The sequence below is a fragment of the Alexandromys fortis genome, unplaced genomic scaffold (assembly GCF_014885135.2).
Source record: "Alexandromys fortis isolate MF-2015 unplaced genomic scaffold, M_Fortis_MF-2015_v1.1 scaffold_54, whole genome shotgun sequence".
NCBI classification, from domain to species: Eukaryota; Metazoa; Chordata; class Mammalia; order Rodentia; family Cricetidae; genus Alexandromys; species Alexandromys fortis.
In genome coordinates this window covers 1435411-1448461 of record NW_026067958.1, presented here as the reverse complement: position 1 = coordinate 1448461, position 13051 = coordinate 1435411, and the positions used below count along the sequence as shown (strand labels likewise).

Below are 13051 nucleotides of genomic sequence, written 5' to 3'. Positions count from 1 at the left end.
TCCAAGATCACACGCAGGCTTGACAAAGTCCCCTAAAGCCACTGTTTGATCAGAAATCAGGGTAATTTAATGATTTATGAAGGAGGGGGGCATGTGACATGACAGGAACTTTAGAATTAACTGGAATCTGACCTCTGATTATCAAAGGGAGTTATAATTTTTATTGAGCAAAATAGTCATAAAATCAAACCTTGTTTGATGGAATAAGATCTTGTTTTATAATGGAAGTAAATAAGGAAATAAGCAGTTTTTCAGTAGGGAATAATTTATAAAGAAGGGTCTGCAAAGCTGCCATGTCTACCTAAAATATAGTGTCAACGGCTGGGATGTAGCTCAGCTGGCGGGGTGCTTGCCCTCCCAGCACACACAAACCAGCTGTGACAGTGCATACCTAGAACCCCAGCACTCTGGAGGGAGGGGGAGAGAGATTAGTACTTCAAGGTCGTATTTCTCTCCGTAGAGATTTCTAGGCTGGCCTGAGCTTTATGAGACTCTATCTAAAAAATAAAAAAAGTGATATTAAGACAGATCTTTTCAAAACAGATCTTTCAATAAAATACAAACTTAAAAATACCTCTGGCTACAGCAACCTTTGGCTTTGTAATTCTTTTCCAGTCAGTTATTTTAGAAATTCACATTAAATAGATATTTCCAAAATTACTTCAAATGCAAGAAGCATATTTATTCTTAAGATTTTCTCCAACACTTGAAGAGAAGATATCTTTTTAAAGAAGTTCAGTATGATGCCAAAAGATATTGGGAGAAAGGATGAAACATGGGCAAAAGTGGATGCCACTTTGAGTTTGATAGAGGAGAAAATTAAACGTCAATGGGAAAAGGCAGGAATGTTCAGCATCTAATTTTCTTCCTTCCTAGCAATATTTTCTCCTGTCTATGGTCTCGAGGAGACACATACACTGGCATATGAGTTAAAGTAGCTGCTGACATATCTTCAAATGAAATATTCTATTCTTGTCTTGCAGAAAGAATATAAAAAAGATTTGGAAAATGAAATAAAAGGGAAAGGAATGGAACTTAGTTCAGAAGTTCTTGATATTCAAAGAGCAAAGAGAGCGTCTGAAATGGTCAGCGAGGTGAGTGGCTTCTGTTAGCTGGTCAGAATGAGAGCGTTTTTCAGCATCTTTCCTTACCGTTGTAGCTTTCTCAAAGGTTCCATATGACACAACACGCATGTGTAGATGATAGATGATGTCATAGGCTTTTCCCAGGAAGCAGATCAAAGGTAACTTCTCCCTCACAATCTTTCTATATGCTGTGGGGCCGAAAGTGGTCAATTTAGAGAAATCTGCGTCATATGCAAGATACTCCTGTGAGATTTGGCTTGCTTTTGGAAGGGAAGGAAAAGGTCCCCACAGAGGCGGGTGTGGCCCCCTGTCCTGGAAGCAGCTGCAACTGAGCGGCTTGTGCTGTTTTTCTCTTTAAGCAACACACGTTTCTAGTCTTCAGCCGGTCGCTAAATAGTTAAAGCTCTGTATGGAGTGAAAGTAGTTGTTTCTCATTACACACGAACTTTATAAGAAGAAGTGAAGTGTCCGAGATGTAGTTTCCGTCTCCTAGTCCTTGTATTGTCATGGCTTTGCTATAACATCGTGGCTTTGATGAGACCCTTTCTGGTTAAAAAGTTTCACATGCACCCAGGAACCTTCCTCCCAGGCACCCGGCACACACATGGCCTCTAGCACCTGGTGAGAGACCTGGCTGTCTCTACTTTGGTCCCACCTCCACCCACTCTGACCTAAGAACCCTGCTATAGGTACCTGACTGTATTGGCTGCCAACACCTGGTAAGAAACCCAGTCTCTTCTGCTTCAGGACTGTCCACTCTGGTTCAATTCTCCAATGAAAAGACACAGACGAGCCCAAAGAATTAGAAAATAGTGTCTACCTTTTTGTTGTCTACAAGAAATAAACCTCTCTTTCTTGACTAGAGTGAAAGATGAAAAAAAAAATAATCCAAGCAAATGGGACCAGGAAACAAGGAGACCTAGCTGTTCTGAACTAACACAGATGACCTCAAACCCAAGCTAATCCGAGGAGACAAAGGTCACTTCATTCCGCTCCACCAAGAGGACATTATAATTCTACACACATGTCCACCAATGTTGGCTGCACCCAATTTTATAAAGCAATTGGGCATTAAGTCACAGATTAACCCTGACACAGTTACAGTAGTGACTTCAATATGTATTTTCCCCAATGGACAGAATATAATCAGAGAAACACTGGCGCTAAACGGCATCATAGGTCAAATGACCCTGATAGATATTCACAGAACATTCTTCCCACACATTACAGAAGGCACAGCTTTTGGCAGCATGCTACAGAAGTTTCTCTAAAATGGATAATATATTAATACACAAAAAACTCAACAAATTTAGGAATAGTAAAGTAGCTTCATGCATTCAATCTGACTGCGGTCAAGTAAAGTTTGGTTGGCAAATAACAAAAATAACAAAAAATAAATAACAAGAGAAACACCAGAGGATATGCAAACTGATGGAGATCAAGCAACTCAGTTGTCAAGTATTTGACCTTTTGAGGAAATTAAGGAAGAAACAGAAAACGTCTGGGAATTAAATAAAAATGAAAACTTAGCTTACTAAAATCTCTGGGATAAAATGAAAAAAGTTTTAAAAGGAAATGCATTGCTCTGAGTGCTTACATTAACAATGAGATGAACTTCAAACAGATAATTTAATAATGCACTCAAAAGGTTTGGAGAAACAAGAACAAACCAAACTGAAGCAGTAGATAGGAAAACTAATTGAAACCAGGGCAGAAATTAAAGAACTAGAGACAAATATGCCAACAGCACACTGTGAGGAAGCAATAACATGAAGGTTGGTTCTTGGAAAAGATAAATGAGATTGACAAAACTTAGTCAAATTAGCTAAAATAAAGAGAATATCCAAATTAATAAAATTAGAGCTGACAGGGAGACATCGCAACAAACTGAACATAGGTACTCATGAATAATATTCACCATGACCAAGTTTGCTTTGTCTCAAAGATGCAGGGATGGATTAACATATGCAAATTGATAAATGTAATAAAACTTGTAAATGGACTTAAAGACGAAATATATGATCATCTTAGTAGATAGAGAAAATTCTTTTGACAAAGTATAACATCCTTTCATAATAAAAGTCCTAGACACAACAGGATTGGAGAGAACAAATCTCAACATAATAAAGGCTGCTATATCTGTCAAACCCATTGCACTTCTGCTAAATGTAGAAAACCTCAAAGCAACTCCATTAAAATCAGAAACAAGACAGAGCTGGACATTATCTCCTCTCCAGTCAATACAGTGCTAGAAGTGTGGCCAGAACAATAAAATAACAGCGGGAAATAAAAGTGATACATATAGGTAAAGAAGTCAAAGCATGCCTGTTTGCATTCTTCACAGAAATTGATCAAAACAGTTGAAATTCTTATGGAAACAGGGCAGACTGCTAGTAACCTGAGCAATCTTCTTCAGCTGTGATACTATGTTCACTCTACATTGAGGGGTCAGTCTTGTTATTGCTTGTCAGTTATATCTGGAGAGTTTATTTTATACTTAAAATGGTAGGGTCCAGTTGAAAATTGAGTGCTAATATGGTAGTCTGAATAACAACAAGCCATGATGCTTTAGAACAACAACAACAACAAAAGGACTGGCCTGGCCATATAGAAACAGAGACTAGAGAAAGCCATCTTTTTATTCCAAAGTCCCACTAATGATGGGCTCCTTGTTTGGTGCCTCATTTTCCTCACTGTGGATCTCCCATGGAGCCTGTTTCACAGACAAGAAGGACCAGTAGGAATCATCTGTGGTGTCACATGGCTTGGCTGTTGAGCACTGTGGTCTCATTATCAATCTTCTTCCTATAATGTGAACCCATCTGTATCTCAGGCTCCAAGACAGCTCTTCACGAAAATTCTCACTCAACAATTGCCTTTTTAACAGTATAAAACATCTCCAGTCAGAATAGTGGTTCTAATTATGCATACTCCCCAAATTACTTAGTTCTGGGGGATTATGCATATTAATAAACATTCCGTTCTTTTGGACTTTGGTTATTTACCTTTTTTTTCTTTAGTCTTAAAGTGTGTGTGTGTGTGTAACATTCTTTGTATGTGTGTTTGCACATATATATATATGGTATGTGTCCAGAGGCTGAGTGTCTTTTCTGATTCTCTCTACTGAGGGTCTCTGCTGAACCCAGAGCTAACTGATGTATCTAGTCTAGTCTATGTGTCTTCTGGGGGATCTAAACTCTAATCCTAATGCTTGTATAGCAAGTGCTTTATCCACTGAGTCATCTCACAGCCCTCTCTTGGTCATTGAAAAAAAAATGTTTAGTAGTTTTTTTAATCATTGACTACAAGTATATGTTGTCCACAGTGTGGCTAAATTGTATTCAATGTTGCTTTTATAGAAAGAATACAAGAAGGATCTGGAGTCGGAAATTAAAGGGAAGGGAATGCAAATTGACACTGACACCCTTGAAATACAACGTGCCAAAAAAGCTGCCAAGATAGCCAGTGAGGTGAGTGGAGGATCACGCAGACCTTGAAATTTCTATTGTACTCAGAAAATCATATCAGCAACTGGATTTGTGCATGGAGTCTCTCAGAGCTTTGTGCACTGGTTTGACAGTTTGGAATGGACACTATTTCAAATCATGATGTTTATTTGAAAACTTAGAGTTTCCACTTCACTCACAGACTTTAAACACATCAAAGAAAGCCTGGAAAGAGACATTTTAATAGAGTACACACACAGATACATGCATGCATGGACACACACCCTGACACATGTCATTCCTGTGTTACAATACTTTTCGTGTTAGTCTAGGCTACGATAAATACTGTTGTAGTCCATTTTCTGTAGATTAGCTTATATTCTGCTTGGCATATTTGTGTTTCCAGTGTTTTGAGAAAATCATAGAAACCACATGTTGAGATTTTAATGTGAGTACAATCTTTGTTTCCATGTATTTAGAAGACACCCTTTGTCACTTTATATCTGCGCTTGAGATTTCTAAAGCCAGCTTTTGGGTTACGACATGATATATTTTGAATGACCATGCACATTCATTCCGTGCCACTCTCTCTTCATGCAATGCTTATGAAGATGTGGGCATAACGAACCTGAAGGGGTCAGACCATATGTACATTTTCTAGGGAGTTACCTGGGATTGTGCTCCATGCTTCCTGAATCTCCACAGTAATTCTGAAAGTACGAGCAAGTCACTGGAGTTTGATAGTGTTTAGGATAAGGCTGTTTTATAAGAGTAATATAGAAAGCTGGGGTGCAGATTAAGGAAGGTGACTTACTTATCTCAGAGTTTGGTAGTGGGGCTTCTCTAGGGCTGCTCTGGAAGCTACTGTGACTCTTATACTGTGACTTTTATGGCATAATTGGCCCTTTTTGGAAGTTTGAGACTTCCAGATCTATATGTATGATATATAGGCAAACATGGTCTTGCATATGCAGAGACATAAATAAGCCTTAAATGCAGTTATGCTGGATCATTTCCTTTGTTTTGTTTTCATTTACTATTGCAGATTCTTTTTCATTACTTCATATAGTTTGCCTCTTTCAGAAAAATTATATATTTTGTAATGTAGATGTAAATATGAAGCCATTGAAAATTCTGTTGTCCATGTGTATGATCTCAACATGACATGCCCAAATCATAACCTATAATTTCTCCCCTTGTTTTTATCTCTTTGCCTCTTGAAATGGCACCAGACAAGTATTAGATGTCACCTTGATTCTGCTTATCAATTACTACTTTTGATACTATTCTAAATCCATTTCATTTTCCTGCCCCAAACTAAGGCACCATGTTCATTATCAGCACTGATGCTGTCATGAGTGAGCTATGTCAGAAACACAGATGGACGTTCTTGTGTCTTTCCACAATGTCAGTATATGTTGAACAATGCCAAATTCATGAGGTTTAGTAGTTTCAGTGACAATAATTAGTAATAAAACTCACCCACCTTGGTAGCTTGGACAAAGTAAATGAAAGTTTTTTTTATTCTAATTGCTATTCTATCTTGATTACTCTTAACTCTTACGCATCACAGACACATGCAATATATGTGAGTATGTAAATACGCATTCACACACATGTATGAATACAAGTAAAAAAGGCTGCGGCAGAATTCAAAGTTCGAGAGCTCTTAGAAGTGGGCTAAGGAAGAGTCTGTGTGGATGAAAATGTAGATAAAAATGAACCCTATTGGTGTGGAGAACAAGCTGCTGGTGCAACTGCTGCTGGAGTTGAAACCTGAGAGTGAAGCTGCAGAAACCTGAGGTGTAAAGGCAAAACAGGGTCCCAAGTCGAAATGGGTCAGGAGCAGGGAACAGCTGGGGTTCAGGGAACAGATCCGGCCAGGCACAGGTCCAGGTGGGGTGAACAGGGAGCTGAGTAAGCAGCTGGGTACCTGTGTCAAACAGTGGGGAACTGAGCCAGGTCAGGGAGTCCTTGATCCTTGCTCATTGACACACACCAGGTATGGAATTAGAGGCTTGTTGGGGCCACTCCAGCACAGAGTTAGGTATCCATTGCTTATGACGGCCAGGTGTGAGCACTGCATTTTTTCTCAACCTGGTGTGCCCCATAAATTCGTGAGTTTCCCTGGCATGATTTTAGCACACACATGTGCCTCCAATTTAAATTATTCCTAATAAACTTGTAGGCTGGCTCCCTTTCTAGTCCCAGAAATGAGTGTGTGCCAGATAAGTGATGTCTGTAGATGGTGTGATTTGGGGTCCACCAAGGGGCCACAGTCAAAATGTAGTCAGAGGCTTCTTCTGTAATAGAATGTGAAGCCAAAACAGAGCCCCAAAGCCAGAATTATACAATACGGAGTAGCATGGAGGAGGGCATAGTGTGATTTCAACAGTTGTAGTGAATTCTTAGACCAGATTCTGTCTCAGTTCTTCCTCTTTTCATGTATGCCTTTAAAATCACAACAGCCATACTTTTATGAGTTTTTCTTATCCTGATTTAGAGGCTGCATCCAGCATTAGCTCAATTTAGCATATTAGAGTGTATTGCAACAGGGTAGGGATTCAAGGCTAGAAAAAGGAGCTTTCATAATAATAATTCTCATTATTATCACTGGAATGACTGCTCTAGCCAGCTGAAAGCATTCTTCTGGAACAAGGACTATGGAATAAGGATAAGCTATGAGTTTCACCATCTGCCTAGTAGCAGGCTTTTGAGACATATAAGCCCATTTTTTTCCCCAGTAGGTCAGGATTTTTATTTTTATTTTTTGGTTTTCGAGACAGGGTTTCTCTGTGGCTTTGGAGCCTGTCCTAGAACTAGCTCTGTAGTCCAGGCTGGTCTCAAACTCACAGAGATCCGCCTGTCTCTGCCTCCCGAGTCAGGATTTTTAATCACTCATTTTTGTACACTAGTTGAGATTTTTTTGTATGTGCTAGGATAATAGCGTGTAATAGTGTGAATTTAGTTGGTGACAACTGAGGAGAAAATAGACTTAGGGGGGAGCCAGCTGTGCTCCACATGGGCCATGGAGATTTTGGAGATGCTGAGATGCTGCTATCATTGTAATCTAAGTGGCTCATCTGAATATAGTCTTAGTTACTTAAGTTTCATGTTGTCAGATTGACAGGCTCTTGAAGCCTTTGCAACTGAAGTTTGGAATTTTGTGACTGACTTTTAATATCCAAAGTGGAGTTTAAAGGGAGTGTCCATGTGTTACATTGTTGGGCCAGTGTCCCCCAGTAGTCACACTTGTACCATGTCTGTAGGCTTTCTATGGCCCATGAGATGTTAGCAAACTGGGGCTCTTGGTACACTTATGTGTTTGGGACGAAGGTGTTATCATTTGCTGTTTTTTTTCCTTTATATTATTTATTTATTAAAGATTTCTGTCTCTTCCCCGCCACCACATCATTTGCTCTTTTAAACCTTCCAAATTTAGAGGTGTTTTGTTCAGACAATGATGAAGGTGTCTAGTGACACCTTTTTCAGAATGTGCTTGGTCATTCAGAAAGGTTTTAGATTGCTTAAGGGTAATATAGTTCAGTCTACTTTCCTGACTCTGTGCCCAGACAGGATGAATCTGTTGTCATTCATAGCCAGGAAGAAAAAGCAAAACTCTTCTGATATACTTCATGGTAAAGGAAGTGCACATATCCCTGAACCAGCTAGGTAGAACCAAGGATGGGGTAGAATGATTTATGTAAGTCCCTAGGGTCCTGAGACTTGGGCCAGTGTTCCATAAAACCCAGTGGTATAGAATGGAAGTATGCATAGTAAGTTGCAATAATCCAGAATAGCAACAATTTTATATTGATTTCGAAAGTCATCAATATAATTCTGTAGTTAGCAGTAAATTTTCAAATTTATCATTGGAATATAAAAGCTTCCCCAATCTAGTTCTGTACTTTTTCTTATTGCAGCTCAGTAGACAAAGCCTCCTGATTTTGTATGAATATGTTATTACACATCATACTTCTATTATACTTGTTGTATAGAAATGAAGGAAGAAGGTCTAACCTAATTCCAAAACATATAGTCCTGATGTCAAAGTGACATTATGTTTTTTCCAACACCACTGTGAAATGATTGCAGAGTATTGTGTGTTTTATTCTCTACAGAGAGACTATAAAAGAGATCTGGAGACAGAAATTAAAGGGAAAGGAATGCAGGTCACCGCAGACACTATGGATGTTCGGAGAGCTAAGAGGGCATCTGAGATGGCCAGCCAGGTAAGGAAGGTGTGAGCACGGAGTCTCCCGTGAAGGTCCTGGAGGAGCGGAAATGCCATTTTTCTGTTAAAATACACAAATAGTACTATGGCCCTGGAAAGTTAAGCAAATAACTGAGATTATTTTCTGTTCTTGTAGAAGCAATATAAGAAAGACTTAGAGAATGAAATCAAGGGGAAAGGGATGCAGGTGAATATGGACATCCCCGATATGCTTCGAGCCAAGAGGGCATCGGACATCTACAGCCAGGTTGGTAGAGGATGAAGATGCTTGCAGTAATGTATGCTAATCCTGTTGCTGTGTGCTTTCTGAGTCTTTTTGATTGACATCTTTCTGGAGATATTGCCTTCAAAGTTAGAATGCTTTCTTTTGAGACCCTTCCTACCAAACTTGACTACCATTGCTATTAGAGGCACAGTGGCTACAGATCCAATTGAGTTGCCATTATGAAGTGCCAAAGTCACAGTGAGTCCCCCTTTTTGAGGCCAAGAACATTTTGACATTATTTTTATTTTTAACTCCATTACATACTTGCCTTGAATACTCTGTTCATACAATAGAAAAATAATTCTAAAACTCTTTTATTTCCATTTCACAATGAATAATATTTTAAATAGCCTTCAATTAAATGAAGTAGTGAAAATAATATATTGTCAACTGATAATGTTAGCTAAAATTTTGGAGAAGACTAAGTTTTCTTAGTAAAAAATATACCTGCCATATAGCCTCAAAAAATTAAAAAAGATAGGTGTGAATAAGGTCAGTAATATTCTGAGAATGATGAATATTACATGTTTTGTTTCATATGAAGAACCTGAATTTAAACACACATACACACACACACACACACGGGTGTGTGTAGAGGAAGGAACTGAGGAAAAGGGGGAAGAGGAGCCCAGCAGGTGACAACAGGAAAGAAAAGACAAAAACTGCTTCTTTTAAAAACCTAAAGTGAGAAGGATAATATCACAAAAGAAAATATTTATAGAAGAACAAAGAACAAGGTGCTTATAAAATCTGACTTGGATGAAAATACACATTATTTAATCATGTCTTTGCTGTAAAATTTACCTTGAAAATACATCCTAGTGGAAAAGGTAATAGAGGAGGATGAAAACAGGAAATTGTTCTAGAAGCAAGAAGTTAAATTTGACCAATGAAATGTATGCTGAAAATAGTTTTGACCCAAATTGGATACATTTGTCCAAATTCTGGTTAAAGCAAAGCAGAAAGTGTCAAGGTGCGAGTGGCAAGACAGTGGAGTAGAAATGTGGGGGTGCCTGTCTGCTCCTCAGTCACCTACCGAGGGCTGTGAAGCAGTTGGAACAGCACTAAAGCCACGGCGTTTGGTCCCTCGTTCCTCACGTTGCATGAAGGCAATGAACTTGGAGACGCTGGCTGTATCTACATGAACTGAGTGTAAATCTCAGGCAAGCACATGAAGCGGGCAAATGGACTCACGAGTCAGGGAGGAAGGGTGTGACGACAGCTGCATTCCAACACTTGCTTTGTTTAGCAAGTGGTTCTGTGCCATATGGTTGCCTTCAATAACCGGGGTGCTTGGATTGAGTCTCCCTTCCCATGCTTCCTAGCTGGTGCCTATACTTTCGCATTTGATAGTGGTATCAGTTTGTGAGATTGACTGAAGAAGTGAGTGTGTGTTGGGTATTGAAATAATGCCAATTACATCATAACATTATGTGTCCTGGTACGAAGGACGAACCCAGGTTTTATTAAAGGAGCTCATTGTAGCTCATCCACTGGAGAGGAACTTGAGATGTTTAAAAACCTTAACTATGAAAATCGTAGCATGTTTTCCTTAGCCACCGATCTTTACCAAAAACAGTAAAGAAGGCATCAATCCAGAAGCTTGTAACAAGGTAGACACAGAAAGTTGGGTCACTGCAGAAGAAGGTTCCAAGTTTAGAAAAGACATAGAAGTTCGTCTCTCTGGGGTTTCTGAATGGTGTGGAGTGAGTATGGCAGCCTGCACAGAAGTGGGGCTGCTGAGCGACCGTGTGCTCACACCCTGGAGTTAGCGACCGTGTCATCATCCACTTTGACTCTCGAGTTGTAAGTCACAGCCGTGTGGTGTGCTAGAGCTGGAGGTGGCCCCACATCTCCTCCTCCCTCCACACAGAGATTTCAATTATTAATAATTTTATATTTTTAGAGAAAGTATAAAGACGAAGCTGAGAAAATGCTTCCCAAGTACTCCACTGTGGTAGACACTCCTGAAATCCAGAGAATCAAGACGACGCAGCAGAACATTAGCAATGTGAGTAGCTGCTGTATGAAGGTCTCAGGGCTAGACAAATTCCAGCTTTGGTTTGGATCTCAGAATATTTGCATGTGTGTAAAAAGTTAAAGTGGGGATGAGATGTAGGTCTAAACATAAAAGTCACTTGGGCTTCATGGAACCTTTGTATTCACAGCCTGAGACAATTCCATGTGTTATTTTTAGTGTTCCTGGGCTATGACCGAAACATCGCAGGGGCCAGGTGGGGAGCTTGCCACTTACTGGCTGTCAGAAAGTTTAAATTTCAGAAATTTTTGTTAGAGATGCCCACTTTGTATTTTTTTAAGTTGAAATTGCCTATCTATCTATCTATCTATCTATCTATCTATCTATCTATCTATCTATCTATCATCTATCCATCCATCCAACCATCTATTCTTGTAGCTCTGGGGACTTTATCTAGGTCCTTGTTCAAGTTAGGTAGAAGTTCTGCTATTCAACTATAGCCCAACAACACTGAACTTCTAAACTGTTATTTTTTTTTTAGGATGTTTTTTCCCTCATTATCTGATTTTCCCCCCTGAATTGCTTACGTTTTTTGCCACACAAATTTATTTCTTCAAAATAAAAATAAACTATTTTCATAAATTCCAGTTGTTAGATTTGTTTGGAATTTCAAATCCAAATTTTGTATTAGACACAAATGGCAGGTGTTGACTGAATTTTAGCTGAGGAAAAGTCTTAGCCTCCACACTAATTTTACTGTGAAGATGAACGCAAACACATGAAGGGACCTTCCTCCCGGTTGTCACTGAATTTGCATGGACAGCATACCTAGAGACTCACTAGTTTAAAACCGACCCATGAACTTCCCTGCTTTTATTGTAACAGGAGTTGCCTGTGTACTGTTAAGAAAGTAGACCTCTGCTAATTGATAAATGTATAAACCTGGATTTTGTGATGGCATTTTCAAATGGACCATACAGTCAAATACAATAGTGTAGAATTGGCCCAGTCATTTAGTACTTAAGTACAACCAAGTGCAAGTGTCTTTAAGCTTGAGGACTTCTGGAATACTCTCCACTTTCTCAGTCATTGGCCAACTCTCACTCTCCAGAGAGGTAGACTGTCTGTTGATTCTGGGATCTTCCTAAGAAGGGCCAGGCTGTACGAAGAGACGGGCAGTTCCCACTGGAAGGTCAGAGAAAGGGCTGCTACCAATCCCTGTGATCTGTGATGGTCCTGGTTTTCCTTCCTTCCTTCCTTCCTTCCTTCCTTCCTTCCTTCCTTCCTTCCTTCCTTCCTTCCTTCCTTCCTTCCTTCCTTCCTTCCTTCCTTCCTTCCTTCCTTCCTTTCTTTCTTTCTTTCTTTCTTTCTTTCTTTCTTTCTTTCAATTTATATTGTTTACAGTATTCTGTCTACATGTGTGCCTGCAGGCCAGAAGAGGGCACCAGATTTCATTACAGATGGTTGTGAGCCACAATGTGGTTGCTGGGAATTGAACTCAGGGCCTCTGGAAGAACAATCAGTGCTCTTAACCTCTAAGCCATCTCTCCAGCCCCCTTATGTTCCTGATTTTCATCTTTTTCAGTTCAGGTCTTATATTACTCTTCCAGCCCTGTGGTGTCTGTCCATTGATTAGCCAGTGTCGCTGGTGGGATCATTATGACCTCATGGGACTTACTAGGGCCACTGTTTTCCTTAGAGAACTTTAGTTTTGTTTTGCTTTGTGCTTAGAAGGGGTAGATGTCAGGAATCTCTGGAGTGGTTTGAATAACTCAACAAAGGGGAGGATGAGGAAAATACAAGAGTCAAGGCTGACACTGTGAGACAGTGAGGGACTTTTGTATTTGGCAGATTAGCAGTGGTGTGGCACCTCCCTTGTTTGGGGGCTAAATGCTAACAGCTGAGTGAATTTCACTAACATGTCCTTTGATTTTTCTCAAATACACAATGCCATGTATTTATATTATATCTATATCTATATTTTAGTTTTACAAGACAGGGTTTCTCTGTGTAACCTTGACTGTCCTGCCATATATATAAATA

At 39.5% G+C, this 13051-nt stretch overlaps 1 protein-coding gene across 12 annotated transcripts in view; it reads left to right on the top strand.

Annotated features, from left to right (window-relative positions):
• The window catches only part of Nebl (nebulette), a 341905-nt gene that overhangs the window by 287088 nt on the left and 41766 nt on the right, over positions 1 to 13051 (top strand). For 11 of the 12 annotated variants that reach the window (XM_050152674.1, XM_050152682.1, XM_050152677.1 and 8 more), the window contains 5 exons: positions 984 to 1094; positions 4445 to 4555; positions 8653 to 8763; positions 8902 to 9012; positions 10937 to 11041. The exons of the other annotated variant lie outside the window; for it this stretch is intronic. In XM_050152674.1, the coding sequence (XP_050008631.1) occupies positions 984 to 1094; positions 4445 to 4555; positions 8653 to 8763; positions 8902 to 9012; positions 10937 to 11041 (549 nt within the window). The remainder of the gene's footprint in view (positions 1 to 983; positions 1095 to 4444; positions 4556 to 8652; positions 8764 to 8901; positions 9013 to 10936; positions 11042 to 13051) is intronic. 12 annotated transcript variants of the gene reach the window in all.